The sequence below is a fragment of the Polistes fuscatus genome, unplaced genomic scaffold (assembly GCF_010416935.1).
Source record: "Polistes fuscatus isolate 324 unplaced genomic scaffold, CU_Pfus_HIC Scaffold6, whole genome shotgun sequence".
In the NCBI taxonomy this organism is placed as follows: domain Eukaryota; kingdom Metazoa; phylum Arthropoda; class Insecta; order Hymenoptera; family Vespidae; genus Polistes; species Polistes fuscatus.
In genome coordinates this window covers 857,080-874,220 of record NW_025113140.1, presented here as the reverse complement: position 1 = coordinate 874,220, position 17,141 = coordinate 857,080, and the positions used below count along the sequence as shown (strand labels likewise).

At 28.3% G+C, this 17,141-nt stretch overlaps 4 protein-coding genes and 2 non-coding genes across 10 annotated transcripts; 1 reads left to right on the top strand and 5 right to left on the bottom strand.

Annotated features, from left to right (window-relative positions):
* Window positions 1-1,837: 1,837 nt before the first annotated feature.
* Window positions 1,838-2,613, bottom strand: LOC122523194 (V-type proton ATPase subunit D-like). The gene is made up of 2 exons (XM_043644847.1): window positions 2,230-2,613; window positions 1,838-2,164 (listed from the first exon to the last, which is right to left on the bottom strand). The coding sequence occupies exons 1-2, from the start codon at window positions 2,611-2,613 to the stop codon at window positions 1,838-1,840; spliced, it is 711 nt and encodes a 236-aa protein (XP_043500782.1).
* A 704-nt stretch (window positions 2,614-3,317) lies between these two features.
* Trnag-gcc lies at window positions 3,318-3,388 on the bottom strand. Its single transcript has one exon. It is a non-coding gene; the product is annotated as a tRNA-Gly (tRNA).
* Window positions 3,389-3,461: 73 nt separating this feature from the next.
* Trnag-gcc lies at window positions 3,462-3,532 on the bottom strand. The gene has a single exon. It is a non-coding gene; the product is annotated as a tRNA-Gly (tRNA).
* A 1,058-nt stretch (window positions 3,533-4,590) lies between these two features.
* Window positions 4,591-5,275, bottom strand: LOC122523193. Its single transcript, XM_043644846.1, has 4 exons — window positions 5,257-5,275; window positions 4,923-5,013; window positions 4,734-4,857; window positions 4,591-4,662 (listed from the first exon to the last, which is right to left on the bottom strand). The coding sequence occupies exons 1-4, from the start codon at window positions 5,273-5,275 to the stop codon at window positions 4,603-4,605; spliced, it is 294 nt and encodes a 97-aa protein (XP_043500781.1). The 3' UTR covers window positions 4,591-4,602.
* Window positions 5,180-9,422, bottom strand: LOC122522811 (calcium uptake protein 1 homolog, mitochondrial). 4 transcript variants are annotated; one of them, XM_043644082.1, is made up of 12 exons: window positions 9,284-9,422; window positions 8,855-9,117; window positions 8,625-8,793; window positions 8,198-8,357; window positions 7,337-7,374; window positions 7,126-7,240; window positions 6,885-7,045; window positions 6,689-6,805; window positions 6,443-6,567; window positions 6,229-6,356; window positions 6,068-6,157; window positions 5,180-5,981 (listed from the first exon to the last, which is right to left on the bottom strand). In XM_043644082.1, the coding sequence occupies exons 2-12, from the start codon at window positions 9,094-9,096 to the stop codon at window positions 5,824-5,826; spliced, it is 1,503 nt and encodes a 500-aa protein (XP_043500017.1). In that variant the 5' UTR covers window positions 9,097-9,117; window positions 9,284-9,422; the 3' UTR covers window positions 5,180-5,823. The 4 variants fall into 4 exon arrangements, with proteins under 4 accessions (XP_043500017.1, XP_043500016.1, XP_043500018.1 ...); XM_043644081.1 differs by lacking the exon at window positions 8,198-8,357 and adding an exon at window positions 7,668-7,827; XM_043644083.1 differs by lacking the exons at window positions 6,885-7,045; window positions 7,126-7,240; window positions 8,198-8,357 and adding an exon at window positions 7,668-7,827 and having other exon boundaries at window positions 9,284-9,421.
* Window positions 9,423-9,926: 504 nt separating this feature from the next.
* Window positions 9,927-12,840, top strand: LOC122522810 (coiled-coil domain-containing protein 6-like). Of its 2 annotated transcripts, none has more exons than XM_043644080.1 (6): window positions 9,927-10,394; window positions 11,041-11,581; window positions 11,665-11,800; window positions 11,870-11,997; window positions 12,130-12,224; window positions 12,374-12,840. In XM_043644080.1, exons 1-6 carry the CDS (start codon window positions 10,173-10,175, stop codon window positions 12,530-12,532), a joined length of 1,281 nt encoding a protein of 426 aa, XP_043500015.1. In that variant the 5' UTR covers window positions 9,927-10,172; the 3' UTR covers window positions 12,533-12,840. The 2 variants fall into 2 exon arrangements, with proteins under 2 accessions (XP_043500015.1, XP_043500014.1); XM_043644079.1 differs by having other exon boundaries at window positions 12,115-12,224.
* Window positions 12,841-17,141: the final 4,301 nt, after the last annotated feature.

Genomic DNA, 17,141 nt, shown 5'->3' with positions numbered 1-17,141 from the left:
GAAGAACAGACGATATTTTTCTTCGTACACTTTATCTTTCGTCGCACGATCAAAATCCCATTCGCATAATTATTTGTTGGATTCAATTATTCGGATTATAACATATCACATTCTCGTAGAAACTTGTTTTTTTTTTTTTTTCGTATTTTTACGACGTGTTCTACGATTTTCGATAGTTTATCGAAATATACAGGGTGTTAATTAATTGTTAGATAATTTTGCACTAGAAATTCTTGAAAATTATGTTTGGATTATCACTGGAGATCATATTCGTATGTACGATAAACAACGCGAGATTGTAAATAGTGCATGGTTCATTTGAAGGAACGACGGGTTGCAACAACCACCCGCAACCGGGTTTCCCGTAGTACTGACATTCGTTGCCCTTCCAAGAAGCGTCTCAAGCATCGCTGGTGGCGGCATCTGTTTACTTCTCCCCTCTTTTCGAACTTCATCTTTGTCACCCCCCTACCTCTCCACCCTTATGCCACGTGCCGTAATTACGGAACTGTGATTAAATTTAGGATTCTTATATTTAAACAAAAATATTTAATGCATCCAACATTTCCTCCCCCCTCCCTTTTATTCTTCAATATTAAAAAGAAATAAATTTGACAAATTTAACATTAAAAAAGTTAAATAGATACGTTCAATAAGAACAAATCAAAAGGGGGATGCAAAATTCATTTCATTTTGTTATATTTATTTTTAATTTTACATAGAAGTAATAATAAAATTCAAGAAAATACGTGAAACATTGTAAAATCATTTCTTCAACTGGTGGTCATATTTTAGATTAAAATAATAATAATAATAATAATAATAAAAATATATAAGGAGGAAAAGAAAGAAATGAAATGAAATGAAAAGAAGTAGAGGAGGGGGGGAATAAAAATAGTAAAAATAAGATAAAGGGACAGAAATGGTTGTTGTTGGTTCGAAGTATAATAAATGCTTGAGGGGCACGCTATAGGTATACACACACACACACATACACACAAATACATACATAGATAGTACACAACAAACAGAGAGAGAAAAAGAGGAGGATGCACAGGAAGAGAGAGGAAGAGGAAAAGGAAGAAGAAGAATAAAAAGGGAGAAGACGAAGGAGAAAGAGGCACCGGAGCGCGAAGCCCAATTATACGAAGAAAATACAGCCCCATAAAGCCAACCTTAACCGCCGCCAAACACTAGGATATGATAATGAGAGCCTGGCTGTGTAGTATGTTGCTTGCTCCTCAAGTCGACCCTCCTAAAGGTCCCTCCTCTGCTGCTGCTGCTGCTGCTGCTGCTGCTGTTGCTGCTGGACCAAGAAAGTGTAGGGAGCTTGCTTCCGAAACGTGGAGGACTCCACGTTCTTCTCCGGGGAAGAAAGAGAGGAATCTTTCGTAACTCGTTTCTCATTGGATCTGACGTGAAAAATTCCATGCTCCTCGGTCGTCATCTCTCTCTCTCTTTCTTTCTCTCTTTCTTATTTCTCTCTCATTCAAAAAGTCCCCCATTCAATAGATTCTTTTTTATTTATATTTTCTTGTCTTTGTTTTTTTTTTTTTTCTTTTTTCGAGGCATGGAAGAAATCCATTTTTACGATAATTTTATTTTTTCTAAACGGTTAGTTTATTTTCTTTAGAAATTTCCATTTGAACTGTGTGGATTTTATTCGACGTTACTTATTACTTTTTTTTAATTATTTTGTTGAATCTATTTTTCGATTTTCCAATGAGTTACCGCGTTATCGTATTGTTTTAAATCTAATTTTAGTATTGCGATTTCTCTATACTGCGTGGTTGTAAACGTTTAAATGAAAGGGATGTTAATATTAGAAAAAATTCTTTTAAAAAAGTAGATCATGGTCGGTGTCGTCGATAGCTTTTTTAGTATCTTGGATAATTGAAATATTTCTTATCGCGTTCGACTTCGTTCTTTTTCGTGTTTGTATCTTTTTTAATCTAAAAATTTCTTCCCTCTCGCGTTCTTCTAATTCGGTCGCAATATACGTCAGTGTAGATTTTAATCGAGGTATAATAATATAACGTAGTACATTAACACGACGATGCGTCACTCTTAAATGTTCCTCCAATGTTATAAAACTAGATTGCAAAGATGCTAATTGAATTAGGAGTTCCAATGCATTTCGATAATTATTTTTCACTTTAAGTACCTGTCGATGTAAAAATATTCATATAAATGTGAATATAATTATTGGTAATAATAATAATTTGATACCTGTTGTCCTCCCCTTGCCAAGCCAGTGTAAAGAAAAGGATCTAAACCTTCTTCGTAATATTCATAAGTTTGGATATTAACACCAACGATAATATTTTTTCGTGATAATACTTTGATCGTTGCCTTATTTGCTAATTGCAATACAAATTGATTTATATTACCGGTTATATAATTAACTTCGGCCAAAGAAAACGAGGCTTCCTTCATAACTTCTTTTAATATCGATTTCTTTTCCAATAAATTTGTTAATATTGTTTTAAAATAGGCTAACAAGGTATCAGATTTCTTTTTTAAAAGGATATAACTTTTCTCGGCTGAGTTTAAACGATGTTTGATCATAGATTGCGATCCATTATTTGGAAACACTCGTGTTCCCTCGATCATGTTAATATCATTTATAATAGATTATATTTTTTAATATTTATTATTTTTAAATGTGAAATATCCAACGCGTTATATGTCAGAGATATAATAAACAAATTAGAATCTATTTTCTTGCTTTCATCTTATTTTTTGGATCATTACGTTTTCTGTTTTCTGTTATTTATTCTATTTGTTTTATGAGTAATATTCATAGGACGATATTCGTGAGCAGTTCTATTTTTAAAATATCGACCGTTGTTAATGGCAGTTTTTACTTTATTAATATTGACTGTCGGTAATCTTAATATTAAGTATTATCGACGTAGAGTAAAATTAATTAGAAATCTACTATTACCGACCGTCGATATTTACCGTTACCGACGGTGAGTAAGATAAAGGTAGAGCACTGCAATTACCGATATCGCCCTTAGCCGGCCTGCCACTAAAGTGGCTTTTGCGATTATTTTTTCCAGGTCCATGGCCACTATAGTGGCTCACTCGAGTAGCTTACTTACTCACTGTTTGAATTAAATAATCGTCTTTATATATAGTCATTTATATTTGAGTGAAATATTAAAGTTTAAGTATATGTAAAATATATTTTTAAGAAAAATTATAATTTAAGCATTAAGGAATCTTTATGTAAAACAAGTGTAGTTGTTTATTATTGAAAATTTTACTTTACGGAATGCAGATCAAATTTTTAAAAAAAGTGCAAAAATTTTTGCATCGGCCGGGAATCGAACCCGGGCCGCCCGCGTGGCAGGCGAGCATTCTACCACTGAACCACCGATGCTTCGATGTATGTCCTCGCAAAATAATCAAATAAAAATTTAATCATTAGAAAAAAAAGTAAAAAAAAAAGTTTTTGCATCGGCCGGGAATCGAACCCGGGCCGCCCGCGTGGCAGGCGAGCATTCTACCACTGAACCACCGATGCTGATATCAGTGGTGATTCTGATATATGTATTTAAATTTAGAAAATAATTTAATACAATTTAAAATTTTATATACACATATATATATATATTTCGTATATATTTAAAAATAGTATAAATTAAATAATATAAAGAGTAGTATTTATAAAAATAAATATCCTCGTCTGAATTTTTCATTATAAGTGTATTTTCTATTCGATGGGAAGAAATCATTATCAGTACGAACAGACTTGTAAAACATTTTATTAACGCAATTAATAAAATTGTCAACTTCTTCGTTACAACGAAGTGTTTGACATTTATTATTATTATAGCAATCTTTAACCTGTATACGAAAGAAGTATCCTTAATAGTATTATAAAGGAACGATTATCTATGTAATTGTATAAATCAAATGTTAATAACGATACCTTTGTTTCCTCACACGAACAAGCTTTATCATTTGTCTGTTGTGCATAACTTACGACTTTTCGAAAAAGTTTATCTATTTCTTTTTTATCGAGTTTATTTCTTTTCGTATGATCCTCGTCTAAAGCTGCTAATTTCTCTGCCCAATATCGATCATTATTTTCTGAATCTTCTTTTTCTTGTAAATCTATTTTTATAATATATAGTTTTATATAAAAATATATAAATGTACTATATAAAATTAAATGCGAAAATGATTAATCATAAATTATTATTACCATTATTTTTGCAATTGTATATTCGTTTAGCCAAAACATCGCTAATGAACATTATATTTGACATAGATTGAACAGGTCGATTTTTAAGATTTTTATTTTGACAGGAAGTTTCATTGTATAAAACCTTTATCATTGGTAATTCCATTTTTAATTTAAAATATTAAACTTATGAATTTGAATAATATTATTCTTAATTAATTTTACAGCGAAAATTATTTTTCACATTTGTGATTACAAATTAACAGCGCCATCTAAATAATTTAATTTTTATACAAGGTGTTTCGGGACTTATTGGCCTAATTGCGTTAACATATTCTATAATCTACTTATTAAAATATTAATTTTAGTAATTAGCATAGTAATTAAAAGTTTAAACGGTATTTAATTTAATGATTCAAATCCCAATAATGTTCTCCGTATTCGCCATTTTTATTACCCCACTTTACCTAAAATATAAATAATTATAATAAGAAGAATTAAGATTAGGATATAATGTAAAAAGTATTGTTTATTATACCTTTCCACGATAATTATTTGCTTTCATATCTTGTCGTTCGAATCGTTGCTCCCATTCGTCGGGATTTTCACATACATGACCAAATTCAATTTCATGTTCCGATAATTGCTCGGAGAACAAATCCCTGTTTAAAACAATTATAATAAGAGTATTCCTCTTTATTTTTAGAAATAATTATGCTGTAATTACCTAAAAAATTGTCCCTGTTTTAGCAATTCGTTCTTTATATCATTTTGTGGTGATTCGTCATTATTTTCCGTTGCATCTGAACTTGAATCTACTGTAAAAAAATATTATTTTCTTGTATGCAGATAATTATGCTATGGTTTATAAAATTTTAATTTTGTGAAGTGAAGTTTCTTTTGAGAAGATACCGTAAATTTTCAAATGAGAGGAAAAATGAAAGGATAGGAACATAGATCAGTAAAAAAGTAGCTTTCAATACATTCATTTTATGTTTTTTTTTATTGTACGAGCCTTTTTTATAACATCCATTTTATTAAACAATGTTTTAACAACTTACTTGGTACGTCAATCTTCATGCGAATTTGTGTATTTTCAGCGTTAATATTTATGATTATTAAAAATTGCCATAGCACTATTATTTTCATATATTCTTTTTTTATCATTTTAATAACACAATATATGACATAAACACACCAAGTAAAATTAATAATTAGAAATATAACTAAATCATATGTTACACGATCAACAGAAGATATTGGATTATTAATACAATTCAATATTAAGAGAAACTGAAGACATTTTACGTGTTATGCTCTATTTAATAAAGAGATGTGAAAGGAATTTACTACATCCTATAGTTTGACAATATTATATTATACTTTAATATTTTACTTTCAACGATAATATTTACGGCGAATTAAATTTTAAGATAGATTTCTATCTTATTAATAATATAAATTATATTTAATATTTTTTATTTTTGACAACAGTCAAACTTTGCAGTCTTATATAATTATGTGATTGTAATAACATACTTAAATAGATAACTTTTTCATTACTAAGAAATTATTATACAAAAGCAATTTGAGGAATTAATGTTATTAATGCTAAAAATGATAAGTAATTATTTATCAAATGCAGGAATTAAGTAACTATTTTTTGCACATTTGATTAATGATTGCACTAATTTGATAAATCCTGTATCTTTCGGTTTCTCTAAGCCACGAAGTACTCTATTTTTCATTACTGCTATAAATTCTCGATTGCTAAGTTGTCCATCCACTAGATAAAACACAATAATTATTTCATTAATGCACTTATAGTAATTTATTATATAATATAAAATTATAGAAAGAAATTTAACTTACAGTTTTCATCAAATATTGTATAAACAACTTGAATAACATGATCACTTAAGTCTACATGGGCAACTGTTTTTGCTACATGTTTTAACGTTGCTAAAAAATATAAAAATTTATTTTGAATACCTAATTAATATAATTATAATAAAAAATATTACAGAAGATACCTTGATCGATAGAAGCACCTGCGATATTATAAAATGTCAAAGCTGTATCAACATCATTAATATTATTTAAAAAATGGAAGAACTTGAGATACTCTTCTTTGTTAATTCCTTTAGGATTTTCTTTGAAACTATATTAAAATTTTGTTATATTATTATAAACATTTAAAAACTTGTATATCTATTATTTTTTACTTTTATTATTATTTATACTTACGTCTTTTTAACTCTCTTTAACATCTTTGCTTTCTTCTTATCGGAATAACCAGCATATGCTAATAACAATTCAGTAAAATCTATTTCAGTTATATTTCCATTTTCATCCGGATTTCTACGTTCAAACTGAAAAAAATATATTATTAGAAAATATAAGTAAATATACATACACCTAACATTTTTTTACACGGTAGACACATTCCTCAAAATATTGTGTAACAAAAAAATAAAAGTAAAAATGTATTACCTCAAGACTTAAAATTTCTCTTTGCAATTGTTCCTGGAAGTCTAGAAATTTTTCTATTGTTAACTTCTGTTTCATATTGGGACCGAAGAAATAAGTCGTTAAAGCTGAGTTTACACCCTACAAAAAATTGGTCTATTAAGTAACTTAATTGTAATAATTTATATTCTATTAATAAATAAGTAGTAATAAATGAAACCTTAAACGTGTTACCAGTATTGGCATGATCTCTATGACGATTACCAATACTAGTTTGTTGGCGAATTAACGTAGCAACTTTTCCAAATTCTTCAGAATCTACATCACCATCGCCGTTAAAATCAAACATTCTAAATGCTATTTCAAAATGACGTCTAGATGCTAAAATAAATAATTTACTTATATCTATTTTGCCTTTTTTTTTAAATGATATAAGCATTAAGAATATTAATTGAACTTACTTGATAACACCGTTAATAAAAAAATGTAATCAGAGAATGTAATAAGTCCAGCACTGCCAAGTTTGTAAAAGATACTGTTCTCATCTAATGCTAATTCTAATTTCTCATGAATATTCTACAAAAGAATAGAAAACAATGCTACATTTACAATAAATGTAGGTATTTCAAAAAAAAAGAATATATTATTAAATATAATTTATATTAACTGTACCTTGGGATCATATTTTTTATATTGATCTAATCCAAGACCTAAAATAGATTTTAGATAATTGTTATATATATATGTGAAATATAAATTAAAAGTATTAAATAATTTAAGCAATAAATCATGATCATGCAGGATTACGACACTTTTAAAGCAGATAATTAATAACGTCACATATATCTCATAAAACGTATAATTACATTTGTATACTTCTATTGAAGGCATAAAAATAAAATCAATAAATACAACAGAATGATATAATTAAGAAAGAAAACAGATACAACAAAATATAGACGATTTAAAAAAGACAATTAACATTTGATATTTAAAAAGTTACCATCAGGTTGTTTAATACCAGGTGTCATTGATCTCAAGAAATCATCCGGTGTCATAAATACTTCATGTATATCATTATTAGTTATTTGGAGAGTTGCAAAATATCTGAATACTTTATCTGGCGTTGAATAATGCCTTATACGATTTTCATATTCTATTATCTGTATTTTAAAAATATATTTATTAAGCGTTAGTAAATTACTTTAATTAGATTATTTCTAAAGGACCTATTTTTAAAACGATTGATATGTCTTATTTAATAAATTAAGCATCATCAATAATTCTCGTCAATTATATTAGATGCTTATAAAAACGTTTCGATTTTTCAATTTAATGCCTTCACGTGTAAATATTAATAAAAATTCGAGTATTAATAGTTAAAGTCAAATAGCAATTGGTTCATAGCAATAAAATCCTATCTTGTTTTATGTTAGTATTTTTATCTGTTAGTAATACAAAAAAAAGATAAAAAAGTAATTGTAGCAGTGCCAATATACTGCGAATTTAATATATATGCACTCAAAGTATTACCATCCGGTTGTTTCATGCCAGGAGTAATAGCTCTTAAGAAATCATCGGGTGTCATAAATATCTCTGTACCTTCTAAACTAGTTACTCTTACTGTTGCAAAATATCTAAAAATTTTATCTGGTGTCGAATAAGCTCTCATTCTATTTTCATATTCTATTATCTGTAAAAATGTCTCTGTCTTTACAAACTTTTTATACTTCATAACTAATTTTACATAAATGTATATCATACTAATTTAAATTTAATTTAATTAATATTAAAAATATGTGATTAGGAAAATATTTCACATAAGATACGTTGTCAAATTTCTATTGAATATAAAACTAATTGTATTTATAATGACAAGCAGTTAAATAATATCAATGATTGTTTCACTATTATTTGTCTAGATCGAAAAGGACTCGATAAATTGACAATATTATTCAACCTTTCTATCACGGAATCCAGTTTTCTCTTTTTTCCCTTTTTTCTTCTTCTGATCGTCTTGTTCAACGTTATCCACATTTGTATCTTCTTCTTTATCATTTTCATGTAATAATACAGCAGCATCTACTTTTGGAAATTTTACTAATTCGCTTTCCGATATATAGGTTTGCCTATAAGAGAAAATATTCATAATTATACTTTTATTATTTCCATAATTAATGCTTTACTTACTTTGCCATAACAGCAAATACAATAACTATTGCAAATCCTACTACCATACTTAGGTAATCATGTCTGTCCAACGGTTTAGATCTATGACCAAAATTTTTATAATATCGTTTCTGTTCCATATTAGTTTGTACTATTGCTTTCTGACAACCGTACAAATATTGTGGCGAGTTTATTTTAACAGGCATTAAATAATTTTTTGAATGCATTCCTAGTAGCACTGTTTTTCTGATACTGCGTAACATTGTTCTTCTTTCTTGTATGAACTAATAAACAAAACAAATAATTTTAATTGCAATTTTATAATCAAAAATATACTCTTACAAAAAAATAAATTTACATTTAACATTTCAAGTTTATATATAGATAAATTGTCATGTATTTATAAATGAATTGTTATTATTTAAAAAATTGCTTTTTAAACAACTGTACCTTTCTTCTAGATTTTTGCAATTATTTAATTATAAATAAATAATGTAAATACTTTATGTTTTTTTTTTTAAATAAGATGCAATAGTGCCACTTTTTTTACAGACCTAGACCAAGGATTCTAGATCCATGAACTAGACATAGAAATGACTCAACGTCTTCTTATTGGTAATCTACTTGAAATTTACTGCGCATGGTCAGATGATATACTGTCGTTCAATGCAAATAGACTTTAAATTATTAAATCTTATTGTAATATTTTATACACACATACTTTATTATTATTTCCATTTAATATTGTTTTAATTATATAAATTACTAACACAAAAACAAAATAAAATATATATTTAATCTTAAATAGTAATTAAATGACTTTTATTAGAAATTTTAACAGGACAAGTAAAACCATTCAATTGGAACAGTCCTTAAGTCAAAATATTTCTTATTAAACGTTTTATGTTGAACTATTTGATTTATTTGATTCTATAATTATTTTGTCTATCATTTAAATGATATAAAAAAATATATATATTATTTATATTATAACAAATGTAATATTGTGTATTGTTGATAATCGTTATGATGTGTTCATGAAAATAATCTTAAAGAATCCCGCAGTGCGCAGAGAGCTCGCCGACGCGCCCACACCTATTTTTAAATAGTCGGTGAAAGACGAAACAGCTGATTTGTTTCGGTTTAAAGCACATGTTTAGTGCGGTACAGTATAAGAATTTAAGACAAGTTTAAATAGTTAAAGTATAATACTTGGTTGATTAAATCTAATAGAATTAATAAGGATTCAAATACGTCTTCCTTATTAGATACTTATTTGTGAAATGAACAATATTCTCTAGGTTGTATTTTTTGAATATATTTCTCATACCCGAGAAAAATGGCTGACCGTGATAGCGCATCCGAAAGCGACTCGAGTTCAATCGACGGTGGTCCGATTATGATGCCACCATCACCAATTTCTCGTGAACAATTACAAAAAAGAATCGAATCGCTTCAACAACATAATCGTGTTCTCAAAGTTGAACTCGAGACTTATAAATTGAGGGTCAAGGCACTGCAGGAAGAAAATCGCAGCCTTCGTCAAGCTTCTGTTATTATAGTAAGTTTTTTAATATCTTTTATATATTTTTATATTTCTAATTTATTTTCTACATGTGTGCATATATATGTATCATTTTTTGGGTTAGAAACATATTTGCAAGAATTCTTTAAAAAAAAAAAGAAACATTTTGTTCTCAATATATTTTTCTCTTTTCTAACCTGTTTTACGTTTTTCAATATCTTTTTAATGACTGATTTTATAAAATGAATACATTTTTATATTTTTATTATGGTTAGAGTGTACTAGATGACATGTTTTATATACTTAATAATTTTGGAGTACAGGATGTTTCATAATGTGTCCACTTTAAGAATGGACAAGCAACAAAAAACAATTAAAAAGTTCATATAAATATGTGTCCTATTTGATTTGACAGTTCATCTCCGTAGAAGGTGTTTGAAATGAATATGTCGGTTTATATTTAAGTTTGCAATCGTATCATTGAATTTCATAGTCCTTCCAAAATTTTAGGAATCCGTTGACAGCCTTCTTGTATGCGTGCTTAAAGTTCTTCAATTATTTTCACAAATAAAGATATACTTATTTTAGTAAGAGAACTGAGCGTTGAAACTAAACCGATTAAATTGAAATGACTACACTGTTTAGACTTTTCTTCTTTTCATATTCTGATATTGTTTTATAGCAAGCTAAAGCCGAGCAGGAAGAAGAGTTTATAAGCAATACCTTATTGAAAAAGATCCAGGCCCTCAAGAAAGAGAAAGAAACATTAGCGCACCACTACGAACAGGAGGAAGAATGTTTAACGAATGATTTGTCAAGGAAATTGAATCAATTACGTCAAGAGAAATGTCGTTTGGAACAAACTTTAGAACAAGAACAAGAATGTCTTGTAAACAAGTTAATGAGAAAAATCGAGAAATTGGAGGCGGAAACGCTTGCAAAGCAAAGCAATTTAGATCAGTTGCGTAGAGAAAAAGTAGAACTTGAAAATACTCTGGAACAAGAGCAAGAAGCTTTGGTTAATAAATTATGGAAACGAATGGACAAGTTGGAAGCAGAGAAAAGAATGCTTCAAATCAAATTGGATCAACCCGTGTCAGATCCAACTTCTCCGAGGGAAATAAACAATGGTGATACTGCAACTAATTTAAGTACACATATTCAGACTTTAAGAAGTGAGGTTGCACGCTTGAGGCATACTTTATTAATTTCGCAACAAGAACGTAAGTATATTTAATTATTGTAATATATTTATATTTATATTTGTGACATGCTATTTTATTTATATATAATTATAATATTTTAGATACGGAAAAGATGCAACGTTACGTTAACGAAGAAAAGCAAATACGCGAAGAAAATTTAAGACTGCAAAGAAAGCTACAACTAGAAGTAGAACGTCGAGAAGCTTTGTGTAGACATCTATCAGAATCAGAATCCAGGTATTTATTCTTGCATTATTTTAAGCATATATACGATGATTAATGTTTGTTCAATTTTCTTTACAATAGTTTGGAAATGGAAGAGGAACGTCATTATAATGAAATTGTAATGTCTGGTGGTAACATAAGAAGTCGTACGGTTTCAAGTCCTATTCCGTACAATCCTTCTCCTAGTTCTTCCAGGCCACTAAGTCCAGGTATTTAAATATAGTATGAAAGCATATAATAATGAAATGCAATTATATAAAAAAATGAAATATGAATAATTTAAAGGTACGTAAAAGTGGAAATTTTTAATTATTCATTATTAACAGGTAATAATGTATTAGGTTCAGTAACACGAGAAAATTTCAATCCTAACCGGTGTTATGCGTGCGGTCAACCAACTACTCTTCCTTTTACTAGTTCATCTCCTCCTTCGGGAGTAAGTAATATAAAAATTATAGCGTTTTAATGTTATTACTAACCCTTTCAAAACTATCAGTTATTATAGTTATCCATCATTTGATCTTGATTTAAATCAAAACTAATCTTATACTAATATGTGTGAATAATGTTAATGTTTTTCTATAGGGACACATAGTTCCACCATCTACCAGACGTACATCTGATAGATTTGTTAAGCCAGCAATTCCTCCGACTATTGTTAATCCTGGCGGTCCTCAGTTAACAAATCCTAGCACTAATACAAGCGGATCAACTGGATCACCTATGGATATTACTAAAACATAAATATTTGGGATATATTTATCAGTTGGTCCAGTATCATCATTTACATATTAATGAAAGGTACTTCTTTTATTGGTGCATTTGTACTAATTACATGATGGTATATATGATAGATGTAAAACAACAGTGGCTTGAAAAAAAGACCTTTGGTTTCCAATGTTTTTATAATATTCTCCAGTTACTACAGTGTAATGATTCAATTTTGTTAGAATTACGAAGGAAAGCAAATATGCCATTAAATTATTCTATAATATCGTTACACTAGCTATCGACAAGGAAAAAAAAATACAAAAAATAAAAAAATAAACGCTTATATTATATTACTTAAAAACATAATCTATAACAGTATTTAAGAAAAAAAAAATTTGGGAAAAAAAAAACAATTAACGAACGTATCGAAACTTTGATTTTCATGAAAAATAGCCTAATCAAAGCTAAGAAAAAAAAAAGTAACTAATAAATTAATATAAATGTATTCTCTTCAAAATAATATCTCGCGCGCGCTCTCTTATCTTTTGTTTTATGTATCATTCCGTTATTTGGTTATTGATTTTCATTAACGATTGAATTATGCATTCTCATTTTCTTTGTTATTTTTGCTGTTTTTTGGTAAAAAAGTTTTATATATGGGATGTTTCGTAATATGTGGGACTCATTTCAGAAGTGGAAAAGAGATACAAAAAGAATGAAAAAAGTTTATACAAATATGTGTCTTATTTGATCTTATCTTCAAGTTATAGCCACTTTTGTACTCTAATAGTCCACCCAAATACGCAGTCATGTATCATCGAATTTGACAGTCTTTCGAAAAATTTTAGGCATACGTTGAATGTATCTACAGCGTTCTCATAATACGTGCTCAAAGTACTTCAATGTTAGAATTGGGTGTAGATTATGAGCTCGGAAATAAAAATCTAATAACGAGTTTATTATGAAACATTCTTATATATTTTTAATTAAGCATTGTTTAATCTCGTTCTTTTCAATGTTCAATATATTTTCCATTATTTATTCAATTTTTACGATTGTTACTATGAATGACGTGTTTCAAATGCGTTTGAGAGCTTATTTTAAAACAAAAATGAAAAAAAAGAAAAGTAAAAAACAATATTTTCCATTATACGAAATTCGTATTGCAATATAATATCAGACGGGGCGAGATTATATTTATAAAAAACAATATGCACGCGTGATATCTATGTAATTGTTATGGATACGGAAAACAAGAAAAAATAAAAGGTTTAGGAATCCGGATGGTAGAAGTCAATAAGAAAAAAATAAAAGGAAAAGAAAAACTTCACATACGTGTTCATAATGTGTGTTGTCAAAGTTTTTTCTAATGATACTTCTACGATTCCTTTTAAAGTCATTTTTAGATGGAAACTTCAAACATAATATTATAGTGCTATATCAAAAATAATAAAAAAAAAAATAAATAAAATAAAAAATAAAATAAATAAATGGCATGCTGCTTCCATACTTCAAACAGATGTAATAATTGTAATAATAATACAAGAGAAATTCGCACGATGTAGCCTCGTAACAGCACATAACTATGTACAAGGAATTGGTGGCTTGATCTGTAATTACATTGATTAATTATATTTATTGAAACACATTATTAATTTACTATTTTAAAGATTGTATTTATTAATCATTATTTTATAACAATAATAATAATTAAAATGATATACATATACATATACATATTTATATATTTAATGTTTTTATTTGTTACAAGTTTATTGTTTTAAACGTTGTTTTTTTTCGCAAAAGATGATAAATATGAAAATAATTTTTACAAATTTGATTTATTGCAGCCACCAAATTCCAACTACATTTATGTAATAATTAACTGTAAAACAAAATTGATTCTCATTGTCAATTTTCTGTTACTACCATTGACTCTGCTATTTTTTAAATAGACACGGCGAATGGATAAAAGCTTCTTGGGTAGAAAAATATGCACAAATGTGATTACGAAAGGGAAAGAAAAAAAATACTTCACTTTTGTGCTATGCATATATACGTTGTGTAATAATTAAATATTATTTATTGTGTGCACATTAATGGTGCTCAAATACAATACAATATTCGAATAATAACAATGCTGCAGATGATGTTCTAATATTTATCTTTGGTAATAACATTAAAACTTATATTAAGCAGATTATTTTTGTTTGAGACGTTGCCCTTCTCTTACTACTATGGAAAAACTAACATTCTTATAAAAATCTAATTGTGATCTGAATTATATGATAATAAATTTAAACAGCTAAGAAATGAAAATGTTTCAGATGGTATAAAGAAAAAAAAATAAAAAACAATATGAAATAAAAATCAATTGCAGAAAATGCAGTAATATATTATAATAGCATTTATATTAATTATAATAAAATAATATTAAAAAAACATATATATAAATTTACATATAAATTTATTTATATGTATATATATATATATATATATAAATTTATTTTAATTCTTTTAAGTTTTTGTCTCTTCTCTGTGTTCTTTCTTTTCTTTTCCTTTTTTAAATCGGTTTTTCTCTTTTTATTTAATTTAAAATGATATTCATTTAATCATTCGTTAAATGCGTTTATTCGGTTAAAAGTATAAATTTCACCAAATATAGAGAACCGATCATATGTTTATATCATAGATTTTTGTTACATCGTAGTATTAAAACTTAATGATTATTCACAAATATGCTTTACAATAACATTATGTATTTTACTCCAGCTTTTATGAAATATAAGAAGTTTTTGCTACTAATTATTGCGGTCTACTATTTATCTATATTTAAGTTTACTATTAAATAAATATTTAAATATACATAAATAATTGTTTTTTATGTAAGAGACTTATTTATATAAAAGTGGCATTATAAGCAAATGAGATTGAAATAATTAACAGCAGATTAAACGAACCGGTGAGTAGATCACAAAGCATACCAATTACAAAATTCAATTCATTGATCCTGTAATTTGTTGGAAGTAATTATTGAACAGCAAATCTTTTTGTTTCCCATAGTTTAGCCGGTAAACTCTGAGACATCCTGTATATGTAGTTAAAAAATCTGTATATAGATTTTTTTTTTACTGTTTGTCACGATCGTACATTAGGTCCATCAAATCTTCTTGAGCATTATTAAGTCAAGTAGTTTAATTACAGGATGTTGTTGCGAGTTCATTGCTGTAACCGGTCGCGTGAATGACTTAAAGTTACCATATACATATAAAACATATGTCTTCGAATAAATATGTATTTTTTTTACAGTGTACGCATTATGAATCTTGATTTTACAAACGTTATTTTAGATATCTCCGATTGCAAATAAAAGTTAATTTTATTTTTATCATTAAGAAAATAATACATATATAAGAAATTTAAACGTATTTACTGCATATGTGGGACATACACTGTAAATAAGTTATGCAATATGTATACTAAGATAGCTGGAAATCGTGTAATGAGTATTATATACGTAATATTGAAAGTGGGAACAGGACAGTGATCGATATGTAGCACAGGACAATACCAATGACTGCTATTCAGAATACTGTCATTGCTGAGAGACCATAATTACATAACGTGATTACTCGAACGTAAAGCATATGATCACATCAGTTTATACAAAATCTATAGTATTACACATTTTTTCCATATTATCTGATTCTACTAGAATTTACTTTTCAATTATTCAGATTTCTAAATGTTATAAGAATTGTATTATGTAATTTGTATCAGGACAAATCATGTTAATATTAGACCGAGTGAACTTTTGTTGCAGCATATTAATTTGTTCGTTTTTAATTTAATTACTTTATAATTAAATTCCAAAAAATCACATTTTAAATAAAATAACAGAAAGGAAAGCAACAGGTTTGCGTATTAAAAATGAAAATAAAAAAGGAAGACAAAGAGTTCTTCACATATACACACACAGAAATAGCGTGCATATCCTTAAAGGCGAAAAACCTCGCCGTCGTCGTCGTCGTCGGGTAAGAATAAAATAAAAGGTAGGAGAAAAACGAAAGAAAAGAGAAAATAAAAAGCGAGAGCCGTAAATGTACCCTCGACGTAGGAAAGTAATAAAAAAGAAGCAAAACGGGGGATGCTGTTCACTCATGGAGGTCTCTCTTCGGGAAGAGAATGCAGGAGCGTTTAGTGCCGCTTGCTACCCAACGAAATATCGTTCATTCGTTTTTGTGTTGTAAGAAAGAGAGTCCAAGTCTCTCTCTCTCTCCCTTTTCTTTATTTATTTCTTTTATTTTCGTTTGAACCGACACGAAGGAAAGGTATCGTGTAATGTCAGAAAAAGTGATTTGCGAAGGCAGACAGGTCTTTCAGGCGAGCATGAGTGCACAGTGTCGATGATAACGCACCATTTCTTACTTTTCGAAGTAGTCACAGGTACTCGCGGTACGTGTGTGTGTGTACTATTCGCGAATGCACCCTGGCAAATATGAAGTGTAACGCAGGCAAAACCTGCTCGCGAGAGGATACACCGTGCAACGGGTACAACGGGTTTGCAAATGCAGCGAGCGCGCAGGGGCTACGGGATGCCATAACTCAAGAGTCTCCGCGAGGAGAATCGTAAATCTACAGA